Source organism: Chiloscyllium plagiosum, unplaced genomic scaffold (genome assembly GCF_037043375.1).
Source record: "Chiloscyllium plagiosum isolate Xiang-an unplaced genomic scaffold, Cpla_swu_hap1 HiC_scaffold_12, whole genome shotgun sequence".
In the NCBI taxonomy this organism is placed as follows: Eukaryota; Metazoa; Chordata; class Chondrichthyes; order Orectolobiformes; family Hemiscylliidae; genus Chiloscyllium; species Chiloscyllium plagiosum.
In genome coordinates this window covers 107,380,316-107,402,886 of record NW_028270150.1, presented here as the reverse complement: position 1 = coordinate 107,402,886, position 22,571 = coordinate 107,380,316, and the positions used below count along the sequence as shown (strand labels likewise).

At 46.1% G+C, this 22,571-nt stretch overlaps 1 protein-coding gene across 8 annotated transcripts in view; it reads right to left on the bottom strand.

Moving 5' to 3' along the window:
• akap11 (A-kinase anchoring protein 11) overlaps positions 1-22,571 on the bottom strand; it is a 104,054-nt gene that overhangs the window by 37,874 nt on the left and 43,609 nt on the right. For all 8 annotated transcript variants that reach the window (XM_043694429.2, XM_087993172.1, XM_087993170.1 and 5 more), the window contains one exon: positions 12,797-17,648. In XM_043694429.2, coding sequence (XP_043550364.1) covers positions 12,797-17,648 — 4,852 coding nt within the window. The remainder of the gene's footprint in view (positions 1-12,796; positions 17,649-22,571) is intronic.

Genomic DNA, 22,571 nt, shown 5'->3' with positions numbered 1-22,571 from the left:
CCAGCCGTCGAATCATAAAAATAGAAGGTAGCCTTTCAACACTGGCTCATTACCACCGTTCACGCACTCAAGAGGAATTAAAGGCCCGCAACAAACATTGCCTTCGCCTATCACATCCTCCCAATCGATGAGAAAAAACATTATCATTTGGGTTGAATTTAAATTTGAATTTACACTTCAAGATTGAGAGTGTTCTCTTATAGAGACATGGAGTTCCAAAGTTGCCCATGTAGTATAGGTTAGAGACAGAAAAACTGCAGATGTTGGAATCCAAAACAGACAGGCCAGAGGCTGGACGAACATAGCAAGCCAGGCAGCATCAGGAGGTGGAGAAGTCAATGTTTTGGGTGTAACCCTTCTTCAGGACTGGGAGTGGGTGTGGGGGGAGCTACAGATAAGGGGATGGTGGGGGCAGGGTGATGAAGTGGGGATAGGTGAAGACAGGTAGAGGGTACGGCCTGGTTGGTCAATGGGACAAATTAATCCTGTTGGTGGCAGGGATGGGGTGGAAGGGATGGGGATGGGCTGGGAAGGGAGGTTATTTGAAACTGGACAACTCAACATTGAGTCCTCCAGGCTGTGGGCTTCCCGGGTGGAAGATGAGGTGTTGTTCCTTGTGGCAATGGAGGAGGCCAAGGATGGTCATGTTGGAAAGGGAGTGGTTAGGGGAATTGAAATGGACGATGACTGGGAGGTCCAGTCAGCCCCTGCAGGCCCAGCTGCGATGGTCGGTCAACCGTCCCTAAATTTACATTCGGTCCCCCTGATATAAAGGCCACACTGGGAACACCTGATGCAGTAACTTAGGTTGGAAGAGAGACAGGTGAACCTCCGTCTCACCTGGAGGGATTGTTCAGGGCCTTGGACGGAGGTGAGGGGGATGGTGTACTGACAAGTTTTGCATCTTTTCTGGTTGCAGGGGAAGATACCTGGGGGTTTCGGGGAGGGGGCTAGAGTGGCGCAAACCAAGGACTGTCAAAGGGACCGGTCCTTGCGGAAGGCAGAGAGGGGTAGGGAGGGGGAAATGTTCTTGGTAGTGGGAACTAGTTGGCTGAAGTGTTTAAAGATGTGGAGACTGGTGGAGTGGTAGCTAAGGACAAGGGGGACTCTGTCTTTATTGTGCTGGGGGAGTGGTTTAGAGCAGTGGAACATAGAATGGAGGTGGTGCAGTGGAGGGCCGTCTGGATGATAGAGGGAGGAAAAGTACGTTGTAACAATTTCTTCCAGATGCCACCCAACCCTAACCTATGAGTTCCAGATCTGCTGAACATTTATGGCACTGCTTTGCAAGAGTGGGAAATGTTGGTCCTGCTTCACTCAGCTTCTCAGTCAAGCCATTGTTTCCTGTGAGGTCTTTCATTTCCTACACAATCAGATGCCATTTGTCCTTCACTTTCAATACGCAGAGTGTTCACTTCCAGCTCCAGACCACGTAACAGCTATAGAAATAAATTCAGGAATATGGGCAAGAGCTGGAAATGGATTGCTTATTGAACAAGCCAGTGCATTTTCAAAGGGTTTAATGACTTCCCATTAGAATCGTACTACTCAAATGTGTTTCAAACAATGTTCTCCCCTTTCATTTATTCACAAAATGTGGGTCAGCATTTATTGTCCATCTCTGAAGGAGGTAATACCTTTTGTCTTCTAGACAGCTGAAGGGTTTTCTAAGCCAGTTTGGAGCATTTCCAGCCAACCACACTGCTGACAGTTTGAGACTGCGTGTAGCCCTGAGCAGTTAAAGACAGTAGACTTCCTTTCCTGATGAACATTATCAGTTTTAACAGTTAGATAGGCATGATTAGTAACACACCTTTAAATTGGAATGCCCCAGCTGCTAGGCTCAGATCTGAACTGGTCTATCCAAAGCGACAGCTCAGGTCTCTGGATTACTAATCCAGCAACAAAGATTATGTTAAAGTACCCATTGTATGTTCCAGCTTGTATGACCTACAACCGTTACACAGTAAGAAATTCTGATAAACTGGATACTGGCAACTGTGAGACCTCTGTTCCAGGAACTCTGACATATGAAAGATCAAAAAACAGATCAAAACTTTACATTGCTTTAAATTTTCCATCACCCAAAGGTTAGCAGAGACTCTCTTCGGTACCAAATGATCACATCTGGCTTTGAAGAATGTGAATTTGAAGCAAGTCTTGAGCGTACTTTGGCAATATCAAGATTTTTTAAAGCACAAATGGTGAATTTGGACAACTGACAGAAATTTCTTAACCAAGTAATTCACTGAAAGTGGGTACAATAATCCCTTTTAACATATATCCTGAAAAATATACAACTAGAAGCCATGACAAAGGCACATTGGACCTCCCTCACCTCATTCAACACATTGACGGTTAAGCAGTGTTTGCTATAATTTACAAGTCTCCCACAAGGTCACTTTCAGTGAGGCAGATAGGTTCAAGGATGCTGCCTGAATGATGACAGGAATTGTCCAGAGCAAGGAGTTGACCTTGATAGGGTGTTGCAGACTTGCACATTCCAAGGTCCAAGACTACATGCTGAGGGATGCAGTACACCTTGGGACAATTGCTACTAGGATGTTGTGGGGTAAGACCACCATCTGAGGTTTTTCTGCCGAAGGTAACTGGGGGTCCATTCAGTTATTGGAACCCATCAACCCACCCCCTTTCCCAGTCATTTAGCATGAGACAGAGTGAAATGCTGGGAGTTAAGGTGAATGTGGGAGTTTAAGGGAAGTGCAGGAGGGAGACATTGCTGTGACCGTTGCTCTTACTACTTCCACAGGTTCAGTGCGGGTTGGAGTAGACCAGATGTTACCATTCAGAAAGTGAGTGGGACCAACAGGAACAACTGATTAGTGAGGAAGTCCTGGTGGGTATTTCCAAACTATTATTGTGTACCTTTACTTAAGCAAGGGTTCAGTCAAAAAAGAAAACAGCTGTTAAAAGGAGCAGAGGTGGCAATTAGTGGAGTAGCATTCACCTCCAGTCAGATGTGGGAGATCTGGGAGCAGTTGAATGTCCCTGGCGACTATGTCTGCAGGAAGCATGTCCCAACTGCAGCTCCTCTCAGAGCGAATGGCTTGGCTAGAGTGCAATTGGACACACTAAGGAGCATACAGGAGACAGAGAGCACACTCTAGATATAGTAACTTTCGGGAGGTGGTCACACTGCAAGTTCATTCAGGTAGATGGACGATGGACAACTGCCAACAGAGGTACAAACAAGCATACTGCTTCGGATACTGTTGTGGGGGAAATAGACCCTCAGGGGAAAATAGCAGCAGCAGCCAGGTCACTGGTACCACAGCTGGTTCTGGTGTAAAGCGGGATATGATAAAATCCAAGTGAGCAGCTGTGATAGGGATTCTCTAGTTGGAGGCACAGACTGGCATTTCTACAGGCATTCTTAGAGCAAGACTATAGGATGGTGCAGTTCCTCCAGAGTCAAGGATGCCTTGAGCGGTTGCAGCAATTTCTCAAAGGGAAGCATGAGCAGCCAGAGGTCATTGTACAGATTGGTGCAATGACATTGGTAGAAAAAGGATGAGGTCGTGCAGAGCAAATACAGGGAATTAGGCAGGAGGTTAAAGATCAGGACCTTAAGGGTAGTAACCTCTGGATTGCTCCTAGTGACAAGTGCTAGTGAGTAGGAATAGGAAGATAGGGCAGATGAATGCATGGCTGAGCAGTTGGTGCAGAGGGCAGAGGTTCAGACTTTTGCATCATTGGAATATTTTCTGAGGCAGAGGTGACCTGTACAAGATTAACAGGTTGTATCTGAAATGGAGGGAAACCAATATCTTGGCGATGAGATTTGCAAGAACTACTCAGGAGGGTTTAAACTATTTTGGCAGGGGTGTGACCCTAAACAGTAGTGAGGCAAAAGAGAAAAGGTTGAGGTTAGTACAGAAATTAAAGAGAATAAGTTAAATAGACAAGACAGGGTACAGCCTGCAGAGAATGAGCCAAGGCTGATAAATTAAACTGCATTTATTGTAATGCAAAAAGTCAGGTGGGTAAGGTTCCATGAACCCAGGGAATGTTGGTACATGGGACTGGGATATCACAGCTGTTACAGAAACATGGCTGAGGAAGGGATAGGACTGGCAGCTCAATGTTCTGGGGTACATACGCTATAGAAAGGATCGAAGGGGAGGCAAGAGAGGAAGGGAAGTGACGTTTTTGATTAGGGAAAGCATCACGGCAGTACTTACGAGAGAATATTCCTGAGGAATTGCCCGGTGAGGCTATATGCGAGGTGCTGCATTTTGGTAAGACAAATCAGAGCAGGACTTACACATTTAATGGTAGGGCCCTGGAGACTGTGGTCAAACAGAGGGATCCAGGGATGCAGATACTTGCAAGTGACTTGAAAGTGGCCTCACAGTTAGTCAGAGTGGTGAATACATTATTTGATATGTAAGCGTTCAGTGGTGGTCAGAAATGGAGTACAGGAGTATTATGTTACAGCTGTACAAGACATTGTTAAGCCCACATTTGGAGTATTGTGTACAATTCTGGTCGCCCTGCTAATAGGAGGGATGTTATCAAACCAGAAATGGTGTAAAAAAGATTTACATGGTTGTTACTGAGATTAAAAGATTCGAGTTATAAGGAGAGGCAGGATAGATATGGGCTTTTTCTCCCCAAAAGTGCAGGAGGCTGAGGGGTGATAGAGGTTTACAAGATCACAAGGGGCATAGACAAGATGAATAGCCAAAATCATTTCCCTGGGGAGGGGAGTCCAAACTAGAGGGCAAAGGTTTAAGGTGAAAGGATAAAGATTTCGAAGGGAACTGAGGGGCAACTTTATCCACACCAGAGGGTGGTGCGTATGTGGAACGAGCTATCAGATGAAGTGGCACAGGTGGGTACAATTACAACATTTAATAGACATTTGGACAGGTACATGGGTAGGAAAGGTTTCGAGGGATGTGGGCCAAATGCAGGCAAATGGGACTAGCTCAGTATGGGAAACTTGGTTGGCATGGTTGAACTGGGTCCAAGGGCCTGTTTCCATACTGTATACCTTGATGACTGGCTGCAGTCCAGAGTCATGAAGTTTCTGAAGTCAAGTTCAAGAGTCATCCAGGTAAAAAGTAATGGAAAGACCCCTTAGAAATAGAGTATACAATCCTACAGCACAGAGATAGGCCCTTTGATGCAAACTGATCCAAGCCAATCAAAATGTCCATCCAGCTAATCCCATTTCCCTGCACTGGGCCCATATCCTTCTAAACCTTTCATATCCATGTATTTGTCCAAATGCCTTTTAAATGTTGTTAATGTACCTGCCTCAACCATTTCCGTTGGCAGCTCATTTCACATGTGTACCACCCTCTGTGTAAAACATGTTGACCCTCAGGTTCCCTTTTATTCTTTCCTTTCTCACCTTAAACAGATCCCCTGTAGTCTGTGATTTCCCAACCCTGGGAAAAAGACTGAATACATTCATCCTATCCATACTTCTCATGATCTTATACACCTCTATAAGATCCCCCTCAATCTCCTATGCTCTAAAGAAAAAAGTCCTAGCTTGTCCAACCTCTCCCTATAACTTTGACCGTGGGCCAAAAGCCTTCTTCACTGCCCTGTCTACCTGTGACTCCACTTTCAGAGAACCATGCACCTCAACTCCAAGGTCCCTCTGTTCTACTACACTCCTTAAGACCCTACCATTCACCATGAAACTCCTACCTTAATTTGACTTTCCAAAATGCGAGACCTCACACTTGTCTATATGAAACTCTATTTACCATTTCTCGGCCAACTTCCCCAGCTGATCAAGTCCTGCTGCAATTTCTGAGAACCTTCCTCACTGTCCACAATACTGACTACTTTAGTGTCACCAACAAACTTAACCTTGTACATTCCAAACATGCCTTGTACATTCTCATCCCAATCATTGATACAGATAACAAACAGCATCGGGCCCAGCACCAACCCGAGGCACTCCACTCGACGTAGGCATCCAGTCCGACAAGCATCCTTCCACTATTACCCTCTGCTTCCTACTATCAAGCCAATTGTGTTTCCAATTTGCCAGCTCACACTAGATTCCATACGATCTAACCTTCCAGAGCAGCTTACCATATGGAACCTTATCAAAAGTCGTACTAAAGTTCATACAGACTACATGCATAGCCCTGCCCTCGTCAAACTTCTGGTCACTTCATAAAAGAACTCAAACAAATTTGTGAGGCAAGATCTCCCACGCACAAAACCGTGCTGTCTTTCTAAATGCATGTATATCTGATCTCTCAGGTTCTTCCCAAGTAACCTATCCACCATAGATGTTAAGCTTGCTGGTCTGTAGTCCCAAGGTTTTTCTTTGCAGCCCTTCTTGAATAAGGACTCATGATTCACCATCCTCCAGTCTTCCAGGACCTCACCCTGAATTTCTTCTGTAGCTTTTTGTAGTGTTCTTGGATCTACCTGGTCAGGACCAGGAGATTTAGTTACTTTCATACATTCTAAAATGTCCAACACCTCCTCTACTGTGATATGGACTGTCCCCAAGATATGATCACTAACTTCCCCAAGTTCTCGTGTCTTTCCCCATGGCAAACACAGAGGAGAAATATTCATTGAAGACTTCACCCACCTCCTGCAGTTCTACACCTACATCTCCACTTTGATCCATGACGGATCCTATTCTCTCTCCAATTCTTATTCCTTTAATGTACTTCAAGAACCTCTTTGGATTCACCCTAATCTTCTCAGCCAAGGCTACCTTGTGTCCCTTTTCGCCCTCCTGATATTGTTCTTCAGTAAACTCCTGTATAGCCACGACCAGCTATCCTTAGTAGCCACACACGCAGACAAGCAACATGAATTCGACTGGGACAACACTACCATTATAGGGCAAGCCAAACAAAGAACAGCCAGGGAATTCCTAGAAGCATGGCACTCATCCACAAACTCCATCAACAAACAATCGACCTGGACCCAATATACCGGCCACTACAGCGGGCAGCTGAAACTGACAACCGGAAGCGGCAGGGACAGGCCACTATAAATGCCGGAGGAAACACCACAGAAGCGCTTCACAGGAGGCTCCCAAGCACTGAGGATGTCACCTAGACAGGGGACGAAACATTTGCAACAAAAATTTCCAGCTCGGCGAACACAACCACAAGAACCTCTTTGGATTCACCCTAATCTTCTCAGCCAAGGCTACCTTGTGTCCCTTTTCGCCCTCCTGATATTGTTCTTCAGTAAACTCCTGTATAGCCACAACCAGCTATCCTTAGTAGCAGACGACAAGCAACATGAATTCGACTGGGACAACACTACCATTATAGGGCAAGCCAAACAAAGAACAGCCAGGGAATTGTGGAAACTCCTGTATTCCCAAAATACCTCCAGGGATTCCCTTGATCCCAGCTGCCTATACCTAAGCCACACCTTTTTTCTGGTCAAAGCCTCAATATCTCTTGTCATCCAGGGTTCCCTATTGCTGCCAACTTTGCCCTTCACCCTCACAGGAACATATCAACCTTGAACTCTAGCTATCTCACTTTTAATGGCCTCCCACTTGCCGGAGGTCCCCTGCAATCTCCTGACGAATTCCATCAAAATTCGCCTTGCCCCAATTTAGAATTTAAATCTGTAGGCCAGTTTTTCCCTCTCTCTAACTATTTTAGTTAGACACAGAACTATGGTCACTTGTGCCAAAGTGCTCCCCCACTGCCTCTTCGTCACCTGTCCTGCCCCATTTTCCAAGTCATGTTTTGCTCATTCCCAAGTAGACCCTCTGTATATTGCTTGTGGAAACTTCCCTCAATGTACTTGAATTCCACCCCAACTAAGCCCTTAACACTACAGCTGTCCTAGTTTTAAGTTAGGAAAATTAAAATCTCCTACTACGATAACCCCATTGCTCCTGCAGTCTCCCCAGTCTCTCTGCACTTTTGTTCCTCTAAATCCCGCTGACTATTTGGGGGCTTGTAGTACAACTCCAACACCGTCACCAACCCCTTTTATTTCTTAGCTCCAACCGCAAAGATGATTCTTCAGTTATTTCATTTGATTACTGCTGCAATACTCATCTTAATCAAAAATGTAACTCCCACTCCCCTCTTTCCACCACCTCTGTCCCAGCTAAAGCACCTGCACCCTGGCACATTAAGCTGCCGGTCCGATCCCTCCCTTAGCCATTTTTCTGGAATGGCTGTAATATCCCAGTCAGGCATATCTATCCACTCCATGTGTTCATTGGCTTTACTTGTCAGCCCTTTTGCATTGGAATTGATGCATTTTAACCAACCAGGCATTCCCTGCTCCCTATCATTTTCCAGCCTCACCTGTCTCTTCACATCACTATTTTTGATCATTGTATCTCCTTCCAGCCTTGCACTTGCCTCCCTGCTGTCAAGGATCCCACCTCCCCCCTGCCAACCTCGTTTAAAGCCACCCTTGCAGCACTAGCAAACCTGGCTGCCAAGATATTGGTCTCCCTCCAGTTCAGGTGCAAACCGTCCCTTCTAAACAGGTCACCTCCGTCCCAGAAAAGATCCCAATGATCTGCCCCCTGCACCAATATTTAGCCACACATTCATTTGCCACTTGTTCTTACCCTCACGAGCATATGGCACCAGAAGTAATCTGGACATCACCATCGAGGAGGTCCTGGCTTTTAATTATTTTCCTAGCTCTCTATAATCAGTCCGCAGGACCTCATTCCTATTTCTACCGATGTCATTTGTGTCAACATGCACAATGACTTCTGGCTGCTCACCCTCCCCCTTGAGAATGTTCTACAGCTGCTCAGACACATCCTGACCCTGGCACCACACCATCCTGGATTCCCCTTTGCAGCCACAGAATCTCCTGTTCCATAACTACAGTCTCCTGTCACTAAGGTCCTGTTTACCTTTGCCCTTTCCCACTGTGCCCCAGAGCCAGCTGTAGCGCCACTGAGCTGACTACTGCTGCTTTCCCCGAACGGTCATTCCCCCCACCAGGCGTATCCAAAATGGTATGGCCACAGGGGATTCCTGCACTCTCTGCCTACTCCCTTTACCTTTCCTGGTAGTCATCCAGGCTACTCTCTGCCTGCACCTTAGGTGTGACCACGTCACTAGGACTCTTATCTATAAAGCACTCAGCATCTCTGATGATCCTGAGTGCATCCAGCTCCAGCTCCCTAACACTGTCTCCCAGGAGCTGCAGCTGGGTGCACTTCCTGCAAGTGTAGTCATCCGGGATGACAGAAGTCTCCCTGAGCTCCCACATCCTGCAGGAGAAAAATGTGATTGCCCTAACTGCCGTCTCAACTGCTGTAAGACTAAAGAGGAAATTTAAAAAGACGGTGCTCAAGCTTACCTGGACTTTTGGTTGAGTTGCTGCTCTCTGGAGCCTCTTGAGCAAAAGCTTTACTACTTGTTTTTTACCAACAAATTTTGCAGGGGCACTTTTCTTTACCTGCCTCTTTTTTGTTTAATTTGAGGAGGGGGAAAGGAGGGGAACACTAAGGTGATGTAATGTTTGGGCCTTACGCACTCCACCAGGCCCACCACAATCTGCTCCTTAGTGTGGGCGGGTGTTTCCAGCCTGTAGTGTGTGCGCCAAAGAGATGCCTCTCCCTCTGCTGGATCTCATATCCCAGAAAATATTACACGCTGAGGAGAAATCTAAGTGAATTTGCAGACTTGATTTGATCCCAGGAGGAGATGCGAATGACCCTCAGAATCTCAGAGTGAATGAGCATAGAATAGGAAGTAAAGGGAGTACTACATTTACACAATTTTCTGATACAAAACAGTGTTAAGCTCGCCTTTGTTTAAAACTGTGAATACATTTGGGATAGCCTTCTTAATCCATCGTTGGATGGTCAAGTTTTTCTTTCGACATAATGGTCTCTCTGTAGGCCTCATAAAACCATGTCTATAGTATTTCTTTCACTCATTTAAAGGAAAGAGCATGTATCCAAAAATTGGGCCGATGAGCCTTCAACAGAAGCTTTGGCCAAAGAAATCGAATCTACGCAAGCTGCAATAAGCTGCAATCTTACCTGTCAAGCAGCAACCTCACTAATCAATTTAAGGACGTATGTTTAACAGGTTTATCTAAAGAGCTGGATTGAGAAAGCTATCACTTTACATATAATATTCATGTTATGTTTATACATGAACCATGATTGTCAAGCCAATAAAGGCCTATAGCATTACCAAAATTCCAACAAAGCTGCGATTGCATTAGTCAACGTTTGGTCCAAATGTCACACATTATATTTTCTTACAACCACTTTTTAAAACTATTAAACTGTGCCGGGGTGTTAGAAAACGCGCCAGAAAATAACATTTCCAACAAGATAGAATCCACTATCTACGCCTGACATTTAACAGCTTTATTATAGCTGAATCCCCCACTATCAACATCCTGCGGTGAGCACTGACCAGAAACTAAACTGGATCAGCCACTTACATACTGTGGCAATGAGAACCGGCCAGTGTCTGTCCACTATCTACACGGTGTAAAAACAATGACTGCAGATGCTGGAAACCAGATTCTGGATTAGTGGTGCTAGAAGAGCACAGCAGTTCAGGCAGCATCCAAGGAGCTTCAAAATCGACGTTTCGGGCGAAAGCCCTTCATCAGGAATAAAGCCACTACCTACATGGTACAAGTGAGATGTGTGATGGGATAAGCGCAGATCCAACAAGTCAAGAAACTTGACATCATCCTGGATAAAGCAGCCAGCTTGACTGATACCCCATACTACTGCCTTCAAAACTCAAACATTCCACCACCGACGAGTCATAGCAGCAGTGTGTAGCACTGCAGCAAATTACAAAGGTACCTTTGACAGCATATTCCAAACCCAAGAATTCTACCGCCTTGAAGGACAAGGGCAGCAGATGCTTCAGAGTCACTGGGTCAAAATCCTGGAATGCCCTCTCGAACATCATTGAGAGTGTTCCTCTACAATAATGATAGCAGTGGTTCAAGGTGGCAATTCACCATCACCTTCTCAAAAGCAATACATGCTAGTTTAGACAGGCAGGAGACTGGAAGAACACAGCAAGCCAGGCAGCATCAGGGAGGTGGAAAAGTCAACGTTTCAGGTGTAACCGTTCTTCAGGACCTCCTCCATCTCCTGATGCTGCCTGTGTTCTTCCAGCCTCCTGCCTGTCTATTTTGGATTACAGCATGTGCAGTTTTATTTTGTCTCAATACATGCTAGTTTGGCAACATGTCAAAAATGGAAAAGTATGGAAAAGAATATTGGAATAGGCAAGTCAGGAAGTAAAAATATATAATTGAGGATTTCAGCAGCAGGTGAGATGAAGTACAGGCAGACCTGGACAATACATGACACGTGTGTGAATTTCCCTGCAGCACTCTGCAGCCAGAGTAAAAGATGATTGATTTGTTGTAAAATGGAGCTAGTGAAATAATGCTTCTCTCACACTTCCTCCAAATCATCATCAGATGTTTGCACATTATTCTGATCTGCCCAAGCTTTCATGCTGTTAAGACTTAACAAACAAACTAAATACAACATAATCTACACATTTCTTTCCATGCAACAAATACTCCAAACTAAGGAAAGGCATTTCCAATTAACATAATCATAACACTATAAGATCGATTTGGATATGAAAACATGCTCCCAGCAGATACACAGCCTGGTAGTTTCAGTTCAAGGAGCTCCCTGCCATGTCAGGACAAGTCTTTGACTGTCTCTAGAATGATATTCCACTCAGTCTTCTCAGTATCCCCTGACATTCAGTAGTCAGGCCCACCCCCAGCAACTCCTTAGGTCTCTTAAGTCTCCACAAGTTCCAACTCTTTAAGCAAGGTAACAGCTCTCATTGGCTTCTGCTTGAAGGCTAACACATAGTTTTTTTGCTTTTACTTAGTACAGCAGCAGCTATCTTTGCTACCCTCTCGGTCTCTGTTGTGGGCCTGTGTCAGAAAACCAGCTGTCCCTCCTCTGTGTCAAGAGTGAATATTGTCACTTGACGTTCTACAGGTTTTAGCTTGGGCCTTTTTCACCTTGACTACCAGATCCAATGGGTCTGTTTCCTAGTAGGGTTTAACATTATCGCACCAGCCCTCTATTCGGGGCATTGCATCTCACTGTTGTATTAAAGGAAACATTTTAAAACATGCCATGTTATAAAGTCTTGTAGAATCAGTTGCTCAGTCAATCGCTTATGAAGTCACACAGAAACTGAAGACAGCACCTGACATCATGGCTTACCCTAATCCCTCTCAGATTCTTGCCAACATGAAAGATCCCAGCTGATGATGGCAGCCTTATATTTGTAACCTCTGACAAAGGCTGACTAACTTCATGGATTTTCAACATCTGTTCAACACCAATGAATGATGATAACACTGTGCCTGGGTGAGGAGACAATGGAGATCTCGAGGTAATAATGGTGGGATTAGTGTGGGAGCTGGGACGGCAAGATCAGTTAACCGGTGCCAATTCTTTGGAATCGACAGTGCTCCCAGTTCATTTCCTTGAGGAGAAAGTGAGGTCTGCAGATGCTGGAGATCAGAGCTGAAAATGTGTTGCTGGAAAAGCACAGCAGGTCAGGCAGCATCCAGGGAACAGGAGAATCGACGTTTCGGGCATAAGCCCTTCCTGAAGAATGGCTTAAGCCTGAAACGTCGATTCTCCTGTTCCCTGGATGCTGCCTGACCTGCTGTGCTTTTCCAGCAACACATTTTCATCCCAGTTCATTTCCTCCCAATCTCCCCGAAAGATGAAGACAATGTTACAATTGAGGAAAAAAGGAAATATTGCCAACCTGAGTCGAGATAAAGTGATGGGAGGATAATTTTTGCTTACCTTACAATTGACTGGCTTGCACTGATCATAGCTGAAGTCATTATTTCTGCAGCGAGGCTTTCGGTGAAACTTGCCCCGTCCTGTCCGATGCCACTATCTGCTGCCAGGCTGGTGTTACTGAGATCTCGCTTGGCTTTTTCAATGGCCACAGACATCAAATCCTCTGGAAAAAGTCCTCTCTGTTCCAACTCAATGTGAATCCTCGGCACATCTAGCTGGCAAGCTCCAACTGTGCGGTGGACAGAGTGCTCTGGCTTGCTAAGTGCTTTACTGTTGAGCCATGGCGTTCTGGTGGCATTTTTGCTGCACAAGGCAGTAGTCTGGGAGCTTAACCTATTAATGTAACTTCGTGACTCTTTATCAGTTAGAGAGCATTTTAAAACCATTTCTGTCAACTTTTCAGCATATGCTAAGCATTCTTTCTGTTTCCTGCTTTCGAGAGCACCATCAGCTATACTTAGCTGGACTGCACTATCCACACTTTTCCCCACATAATGTTCAAGAGCTCGATTTGTGCTATCGATGCTGTGACTGTAGTTGTCTAAACTTCCTGTACTGTGAAAGCGTTTGTTCCTCTGGATAACGGGTTTGATTGAGCATGTCCATGTCTTCTTGATAAGACCCTCTGCCATCTGTTCCAGTTGGGACCTTTCGTACAGGCAAGAATCTGTTAGGGACTTGGGTAAGCCATGTAGGCCAGACGCGGTCTTCAGTTTCTGCGTGACTTCATAAGTGATTGTTTGAGCAACTGATTCTGCAAACCTCGTCAAATCTCTGGAGTCCTTTCTGCTTAGTCTTTGATCATGGCCTCTGCTGCAGAGGTCCCCATCTTGGGCGTCCTCCCTCGTCAGAAACTTCAAAAGTTCCTTCGTCCCATCCTCACCTCTTGACTGTTGGCAGGAGAGCAGTCTCCTCTTATACTTTTGCCTGATCCTCCTGGCTGCTTGTTCCAGGCCAACTTTCACTGTCCTAAAGGCAAGTTTACTGGCATAATGATCCACTATTACCTCACCATTTCCACCTTCCCTGCTGATCATTCTCATGATGTATTCTGCATACTCATCAGTCACACTCTCACAGCTTGAATGCTTCGACATGAGCCCAGGTGCACTACCTGAAGGTGAGTGATGCACCGAATCTGCAAGCTCCCGGGACCAATGATCAGCCAAGGTATTTAACCCTTCACCTCCAACATGCTCTTGTTCTCCATAGCTGGATTCACTGCTTTCCGCTTGGCCCACATCCTTCTTGAACTTTCTCACCTTCTGCTTCTTTGAGCTGAGAATTTTTTTAGCGTCCCGAATGACCTCTCCAGCAACTTTGCCAGCGTAGCTCCACAAGGATCCCACAACTTCTTCGGGAAATTTAATTTCAGCACCGGAGCCCCAGGTGTGTAGCTCACTCCTGGCTGCTGACCTCCACAGGCTGCTGGGGGGGACCCTGAAACTCCTTATTTTACTGGCATCGCACTTGCTGGCATCTTCGACGCAGATCGCTGCAATTTCAGTTGCCATGGACACTATACTCGATGCTAGCTGATTGGCATAATGCAGGGCATGTCTCTTAATATCCAACTTTAGTTCTTCTTTCTCCAAAACCTTGGTTTCCCGCCTCGGACTGGGCTGCTCCCTTGACTCACTGTGCCTCTCAGCAAAGTCAAAATTTTCATCGTCCTCATTATCCAGAACCTCTTCAGACAGCGACCTCATTAGCTTCAACACAAACTCGGCCTTTTGCTCAGTATCCTGGGTCATCACCGCCATGCTTGGGGCAGAATGGTTATGGGGGGTAGAAGGTGGGGTCACTGGCATGAACTCTTTAGCTAACTCTCCTTTAAGTTTCCGACTAAAACTCCTCAGACTCTTTCCATGGAATGATTGCTGTGGTGTAGGGGGTGGTGTTTCTGGGGACCTACTTCCTTCAACATGGTCAAGACGTTCCTCAGAAAACAACCCATCTTTATTAAGTCCTGCTCTCGACTTTCCAAGCAACCCTAAACTCAGCTCCTGGTTTGGCCCATTTATATCTGCTGAGAGTGTCTGGAAAGTTGACATCAAGGCTTGACCTTGAAGATGTTCGGTCAATGACATTAAGCTATCTGCCAGCTCAGGACCACGGACACCTTCTGTACTATCAACACCTGAATTCTTGAGACCCACAGTAGGACTAGGAGGTGGAGTACAGGGAGGAAACTCTTCTGCTAGGTGGCCTTTCAGTTCCTGTGCAAAATGCTGAGGGATAGTCAAATGTTTGCCAGGAATACATTCATTCGGTGACACAGGAGGGGTTCGCAACAAATCTGGTGACTGAGAGCACATGTCCTGATGCTGTCTGTCTGAAATAAGTTTCCTGACTGAAAACTGATCCAGCATCTGTCCCTCTGGAATCTCCTGAAGCCTTGCAGCAGGGGCTTGACTAGTTTCGACATCACCAGCCTGTGAACCACCATCTTTATAAGGCATTATGGCTTTTGTTTTCACCTCATCCACCGAATTCCTCACAATTGCTTCAGCCAAGTGTGCAGCAAAGTGCTTCTGGGAAACTGGTGGACTTTCAGAGATAGGTTCAAAGAGTATTTTTTTACTTAACTGAGAAGCATACTCCTCTACCTCGTACTCCACTTTAGACACAGTCACTAAATCAAAAGCATTATTGACCACAAAATCAAGCATCGCCACTGTTGTTTGACAATTCATGTCTATTGTAGGAGAAGCCTCATTAGTGTCCAAGCCTTCACTTTTCGTTGAGGTTTCACAGTCTGAAGCCTCCATACACAGATTCATGGTGTCACAAAAAACATACCCACTGCAGTTGGCACTGTTTGCTTGATTTACCAGTTGGTGCACACAGCTGACAGGTGACACTTTATCCACTTTTCTGCTCTTTGAACCTGGCCCAGCAAGACTGGACTTTGGAGCTTGTTCGAGTTTCACTTTGGACGATACACGATGGCAGCAAGAGTGCAGTGCAGAATCTGAAAAATCGCACGAAAGCGTCTTGACAACACTGGGAACAGATACACAACTCAGAATGCCAGAAACCCATAGTAAAGCTTTTGTTATCTTGTAGTCTGCCTCTGGTGAGTGCAAGACATCAAGGTCTTTGCCTGCAACAGCATCTGTGTAGCAGCCTTCAGGATGTCTAAGCAGTGTTTCCTCTTTAACGTTGACTGCATCATTAACAATCTTTAGTGCCTGGGTTACATCTTCACCTCCAACATCTTTTATATTATCTAGGGAAATACTAATGGCTGCTTGTGGTGTGAATGTCACATCCACTTGAGACAGTTCAATGAAGGCTTCCTGAAGGACCGACTCAGACAAATCTCTTGCATAGCAGCTGACAACCTTTGCTTCATCTTCCAGTGACCAGCTTGTGATGGATGTAGGTGTCGGTGGATGGGAAAACTGACAAACCTCCATGATTCCCTCAAAAACGAGCTCCTCAGCCAGGTCGGTGGCAAACCGGGCAACAGCATTGTTGAAGATCTGTTTCTTCACAAACTCCAACTCCTGGAACGCTCCAGAGATTGCATCACCAACCAAATAATCTGCTAGACAGTTGATGGCAGTCCGCCTCCGTGCAAAGGCTTGTCTTGCCCCAATCTCCTGTAGTGCCATGTGAATCACAGAGGATGTCAGTCTTGCAGCCAGATGGCACAGAGTACTCGTGCATGAAGTAACACCCTTTTGTAAGTCCTTAAAGGCACCACCAAGACTTTTCTCCACAAGTTCCGTGGCGATGCGTTGAATGCCATCTTTAAGCACATTTGAACATTTCTGCTGAGGTAGTGTAGAGTCTTTCATGTTGGAATTTTCATTGGAAGCTGGCTTTCCCAAATATGCAAATCCACCTGACCAGTGTATATCCTGAGTGGATCCAGCTGCTCCTCTCTGCTCAGAGCCACTGGTCTGTGGATATTTGAAAACAGAACACTTAATGCAGTGTGGAACATTGCTGACATCATTTGAGGAAGTGTTGGAAAGCCCTCCTAGGTTCAGTACGTGATAAATGTGAGTGTCAGAGGCCCCGACTCTGCCAAAGCCCTCAGAATTCCCACAAGCAGCAAGGGGGCTGAAGGCTGAAGAATGGACAGGGCTGAAGAGTGGACTGCTATCTTCTCCTGAGGTATTCATTGGCCGAGGGGAATCTGGGACATCAGATAGGTTGTTATAGGGCGATTCTGCCTTGCGAGCAGTTGGCTTCTTCACATTGGCAGGGAGGACTGGCTGGTCAAACCTCTGTGGATTCATAGCAGCAGCGGCAGTCGGGCACTGTTGCAGGGTGAAGTCTGAAGGCAGCTTTGCCGTAGAGTTATTCCTCAGCAGTAGATTCTGAGGATCGGAGCCGTGCTGCAAGTTCGTAGCCGTGCCCACTAACATTTCGCTCAGGTCGTCAAATTGGTCAAAGCTGTCGAAGAATTCACTCAGTTCAGAGTCCGAGTCCTCAATGTCATCTTTGAGTATCGGAATCTGGGGTAGTTCCAGGTTGGCTTTCAGACTTTTCTGGTAGCCTTCCTCATCCAAGAAGATGACAGGACTTGGACTTGAGCCTCCTGAGTCTTCAGATTCAGAGGGAGAAACAGAGGGCACACATTTATGCCTGTTACTGGATGTGAAGATGGGAGCATTACGCTGTCTGTAAAAGCTTCTTTGCTTCCCAGGATCTGAGCTTAATGTTATAACTGAGCTTTTAGCAGATGACCATTGCCTTGAGCACTGTGAATTCTGAAGTAACGGGAGGGCTGACTGGTCAAAGGCAAGTCTTTGTGGAGTGTCACCAGGAATTGTTGTCTCAGCAATATCTAGCGTGAAGGCTTGTAGAGCTGAATCCTGGTGTTTGGGATCAAAGCCTGTGATTTACAAATCAAAACAAAATGATTTACGTATTTGCAAAAAACTGAACTTCGAAAATTGACAGTAGATACTGCCTGAAATTAGGTGAGTTCTATCAAGAGACAAGACTGTGCATCTGCCAAGGATCATTGGCCTTGGGTGTGCACACATCACATATTGGTTCATAAAAAGCAGGTGGATACCCCTCTTGGTGTGTGCATGTGTGCACGTGTATATAAGTGCCGAAGGGCGGGCGGGAGGGGGGGGGGGCTCAGAAATTAGCTTTGAATATCAATCTCTCTTTTTTTCCAAATTTAAGTACTGCTGACTGATTAATTAATTGATTAATGATTGAGGATGTGGGCATGTGGTGAGAGAGAAATGCCCTTCATTCATCAGAGCACAAATGCACAGCACAGCAGACGGTGATTCAGCCCACTCAAATCAATGTTGGACAACAAGCAGTTACTCCACCTCATCTTTTGGTCTGTAGTCCCATAGTTTATGACTGTGACTCAGTGGTTAGCCCTGCTGTCTTACAGGGAATAGGGTTCAATTCCACGCTCAGGCAACTGTGCAAACTCCACACAGACATTCTCCCCAGTGTCTGCCTGGGTTTCCTCCAGGTACTCTGGTTTTCTCCCACAATCCAAAGATGTGTAGGCTAGGTGGTTTGACCATGGGAAATGCAAGGTTATAGGGATAGGATCGGTCTGAATGAGATGCTCTTTGGAGGGTGGGAGTGGACTCTATGGGCTGAGAGGCCTGCTCCCACAATGTAGGGATTCCATAATTCTATGGCACTTCAAGTTCAGATTTAAGGCTTCTGAAATATCATGGGGATTTCTTCTTTTCGCTTGTGAGTTCCAGACTCCCACCAAATGCCTGGTGAAAATTCTTCCCCTCAAAAGGCCCTCCGTAAAGGCCTTGCCACTTAGCAAACCCCTGGTTATGGTTTTTCCACCATGGAGAATAGAACCTTCCTACTGATTCTATCTGGTCCCTTTATTATTTACAAGTAATAACTGTAAATCAGTGTGGGGTACCTGCAGTTTAAATATTGCTGCACAGAAGAGTCATCCTTATTGAGCAATTGAGATGCACTACTCATCACACAGCCATCACATAGACCCAGAAAATTGGAAGAAGTGGTAGCAAGTCGACTATATTATAGTTGAATAAACAGACTACAGTTAGACCGATTCTTCTGTGAAGACATCAACTCTTGTCATTCATTACAAAATTGCCAAAGTGATGGTCACTTTAAATAAGGCTGTTTATTAACTGTGATACTGAGGCACAGATGATTTTTCTGAAAAAATATTCAACTTAAGTAGAAATCTAACAAATCCTTACAAGTCCACCTTTTGCTGACGCTACAAGAACATTATTTGAGCAGCTGAAAGCACATGCAGGAGAACGCACTGGACAAACAGACTGACAGAATGAAAGAGGGTGTGGGGGGGGCAGAGGGAGGAGAGGGGATGATGGGGTGGGGGGGGGGGGAGAAATGTGCAAGGTGGGGTGAGGGCGAGGCAGGGAGAGGCCCGGGGGGGCGGTGAGGACGAAGGAGGGGCGAGAGCAGAAAAAGGGGCGAGGGCGGAGTAGGGAACGTTGGAGGATGAGGGGGCAGGGCGGAGGAAGGGGCGAGGGTGGAGTAGGAGACGGAAGAGGACAAAGGGGCGAGGGTGGAGTAGGGGATGGAGGAGGACAAAGGGGCAAGGGCGGAGGAGGAGGAAGGGGGCGAGGGTGGAGGAAGGGGGCAGAAGGGGCGAGGGCGGAGGAAGGGGACGCAGGAGGACGAGACAATAGACAATAGGTGCAGTAGGCCATTCTGCCCTTCGAGCCTGCACTACCATTCAATATGATCATGGCTGATCATCCTTAATCAGTATCCTCTTCCTGCCTTATCTCCATAACCCATGATTCCACTATCCTTGAGAGCTCTATCCAACTCTTTCTTAAATGAATCTAGAGACTGGGCCTCCACTGCCCTCTGGGGCAGAGTATTCCACACAGCCACCACTCTCTGGGTGAAGAAGTTTCTCCTCATCTCTGTCCTAAATGGTCTACCCCGTATTTTTAAACTGTGTCCTCTGGTTCGGCACTCACCCATCAATGGAAACGTGTCCAATCCTTTAATAATCTTATATGTCTCAATTAGATCCCCTCTCAGCCTTCTAAGCTCAAGGGTATACAAGCCCAGTCGCTCCAGTCTTTCAGCGTAAGGTAGTCCTGCCATTCCAGGAATTGACCTCGTGAACCTACGCTGCACTCCCTCAATAGCCAGAATGTCTTTCCTCAAATTTGGAGACCAGAACTGCACACAGTACTCCAAGTGTGGTCTCACTAGGGCCCTGTACAGCTGCAGAAGAATCTCTTTGCTTCTATACTCAATCCCTATTGTTATGAAGGCCAGCATGCTATTAGCCTTCTTCACTACCTGCTGTACCTGCATGCTTACCTTCATTGACTGGTGTACAAGAACACCCAGATCTTTTTGTACTGCCCCTTTACCTAAATTGATTCCATTTAGGTAGTAATCTACCTTCCTGTTCTTGCCACCAAAGTGGATAACCATACACTTATCCACATTAAACTGCATCTACCATGCATCTGACCACTCACCTAACCTGTCCAGGTCACCCTGTAATCTCCTAACATCCTCCTCACATTTCACCCTGCCACCCAGCTTAGTATCATCAGCAAATTTGCTAATGTTATTACTAATACCATCTTCTATATCATTAATATATATTGTAAAAAGCTGCGGTCCCAGCATTGATCCCTGCGGTACCCCACTGGTCACCGCCTGCCATTCCGAAATGGAGCCGTTTATCACTACTCTTTGTTTCCTGTCAGCCAACCAACTTTCAATCCAATACCATGTGCCCTAATTTCGCTCACTAACCTCCTACGTGGGACTTTATCAAAAGCTTTCTGAAGGTCCAGGTACACTACATCTACTGGATCTCCCTCGTCCATCTTCAGTTACATCCTCAAAATATTCCAGAAGATTAGTCAAGCATGATTTCCCCTTCATAAATCCATGCTGACTCTGACCTATCCTGTTACTACTATCCAGATGTGTCGTAATTTCATCCTTTATAATAGACTCCAGCATCTTTCCCACTACTGAGGTCAGACTAACTGGTCTATAATTTCCTGCTTTCTCACTCCCACCTTTCTTAAAAAGTGGTACAACATTAGCCACCCTCCAATCCGCAGGAACAGATCCCAAATCTATCGAACTCTGGAAAATAATCACCAACGCATCTACGATTTCCCGAGCCATCTCCTTCAGTACCCTGGCATGTGGGCCATCAGGCCCTGGAGACTTATCAACCTTCAGACCTAACAGTCTCTCCAACACCAATTCCTGGCAAATATAAATTCCCTTAAATTCAGGTCCTTCAGCCACTGTTACCCCAGGGAGATTGCTTGTGTCTTCCCCAGTGAATACAGATCTGAAGTACCAATTCAATTCTTCTGCCATTTCTTTGTTCCCCGTAATATATTCCCCTGTTTCTGTCTTCAAGGGCCCAATTTTAGTCTTAACCATTTTTTTGCCTTTCACATACCTATGAAAGCTTTTACTATCCTCCTTTATATTTTTGGCCAGTTTACCTTCGTACCTCATTTTTTTCTCTGTGGGGCGGAGGAGGACAAAGGGGCGAGGGCGGAAGAAGGGGACGGAGGAGGACGAGGGGGGCGGGGCGGAGGAGGGGGGATGGGGCAGAGCTGGGGTAGAGAGGGGTGGGTGGGGCGAGATCAGAGGGGGGCAGGGTGGACAGGGGGGTGGGGCAGAGGGGGGGCGGGACAAACACACTCCTGATGAAGACCTTATGCATGAAACGTTGATTCTCCTATTCAGTCTGAGTATGTTTAAAGTGGAGATTGATAGATACTGCTTAATAGACATACACAGGGTTATGGGGATGTGTAGTTCGAAGACAGTGAAGAGTTCAATCAGCCATGATCTACTGAATGGCAGGGCAGGCTCAGTGGCCTACTGCTCTGTTCTTAAGCTGGAGGCTGATATTCAAAGTATGTAAATGTCAGCCTTGCTGCACTCACACTGACAAACAGTCACAAATTTCAAACAGCTACACACTGAGCAAGAAAATCCGAGAGAATGGGGCTGGACTGCACAGCTTCGAATTGATCCGTTGGATGTGGGATCACTCTTTGCTGTTGATCACTTGTGACTTAAGCTCTCGTCATGCAAGTTGTCCTGTTTGGCAGCTTCGCCAAGTTGAATCCTCATTTTCAGATATGACTGGTGCTGCTCCTGGCATGCTCTCCTGTACTCTCCATGCAACCAGGGTTATTCCCTTAGCTTGAGTGTAGTGGTAGAGTTAGGGCTATGCCAGGCCACAAAGTCTAATACTACTGTTAATGCCCCACAGCGCTTCCTGAATGGATGCCAAGTCTCGAGTTGCTGGATCTGTTAGACTTGTCGCATTCAGCACGGTGACATTACCACACAACATGGTGCAGGATATTTTCAATGTGAAGGTGGAACTGCCATCTCCTTAAGAACTGTGTGGTGGTCACTCTTACTGACACTGTCATTCACCTGCAGTTGGCAGATTGATGAAGATTAGGTCAAATAATGTTTCCCCTGTTGTTGGCTCCCTCACCACTTGTCCTTCAGTACCCAAAGAGCTTGATCTGTAGTGCTGCAGCCCCTCTTGGTGGTGGCCATTGAAACTCCCCAGGCAGAGTACATTTTGTGCCCTTGTCAGCCTCAGAGCTTCCTCTGAGGGCTGTTCAACATAGACGAGCAGCAAATCATCAGCTGAAGGTGGTAAATAGGAGGTTTCCTTGCCCATGTTTAACCTGAAGTCATAAGACTTCATGCAGTCTGGAGTCAATGTTGAGGACTCCCAAGGAACTCCCTCCCAACTATATACCACTGTATTGCCACCTCTGCTGAG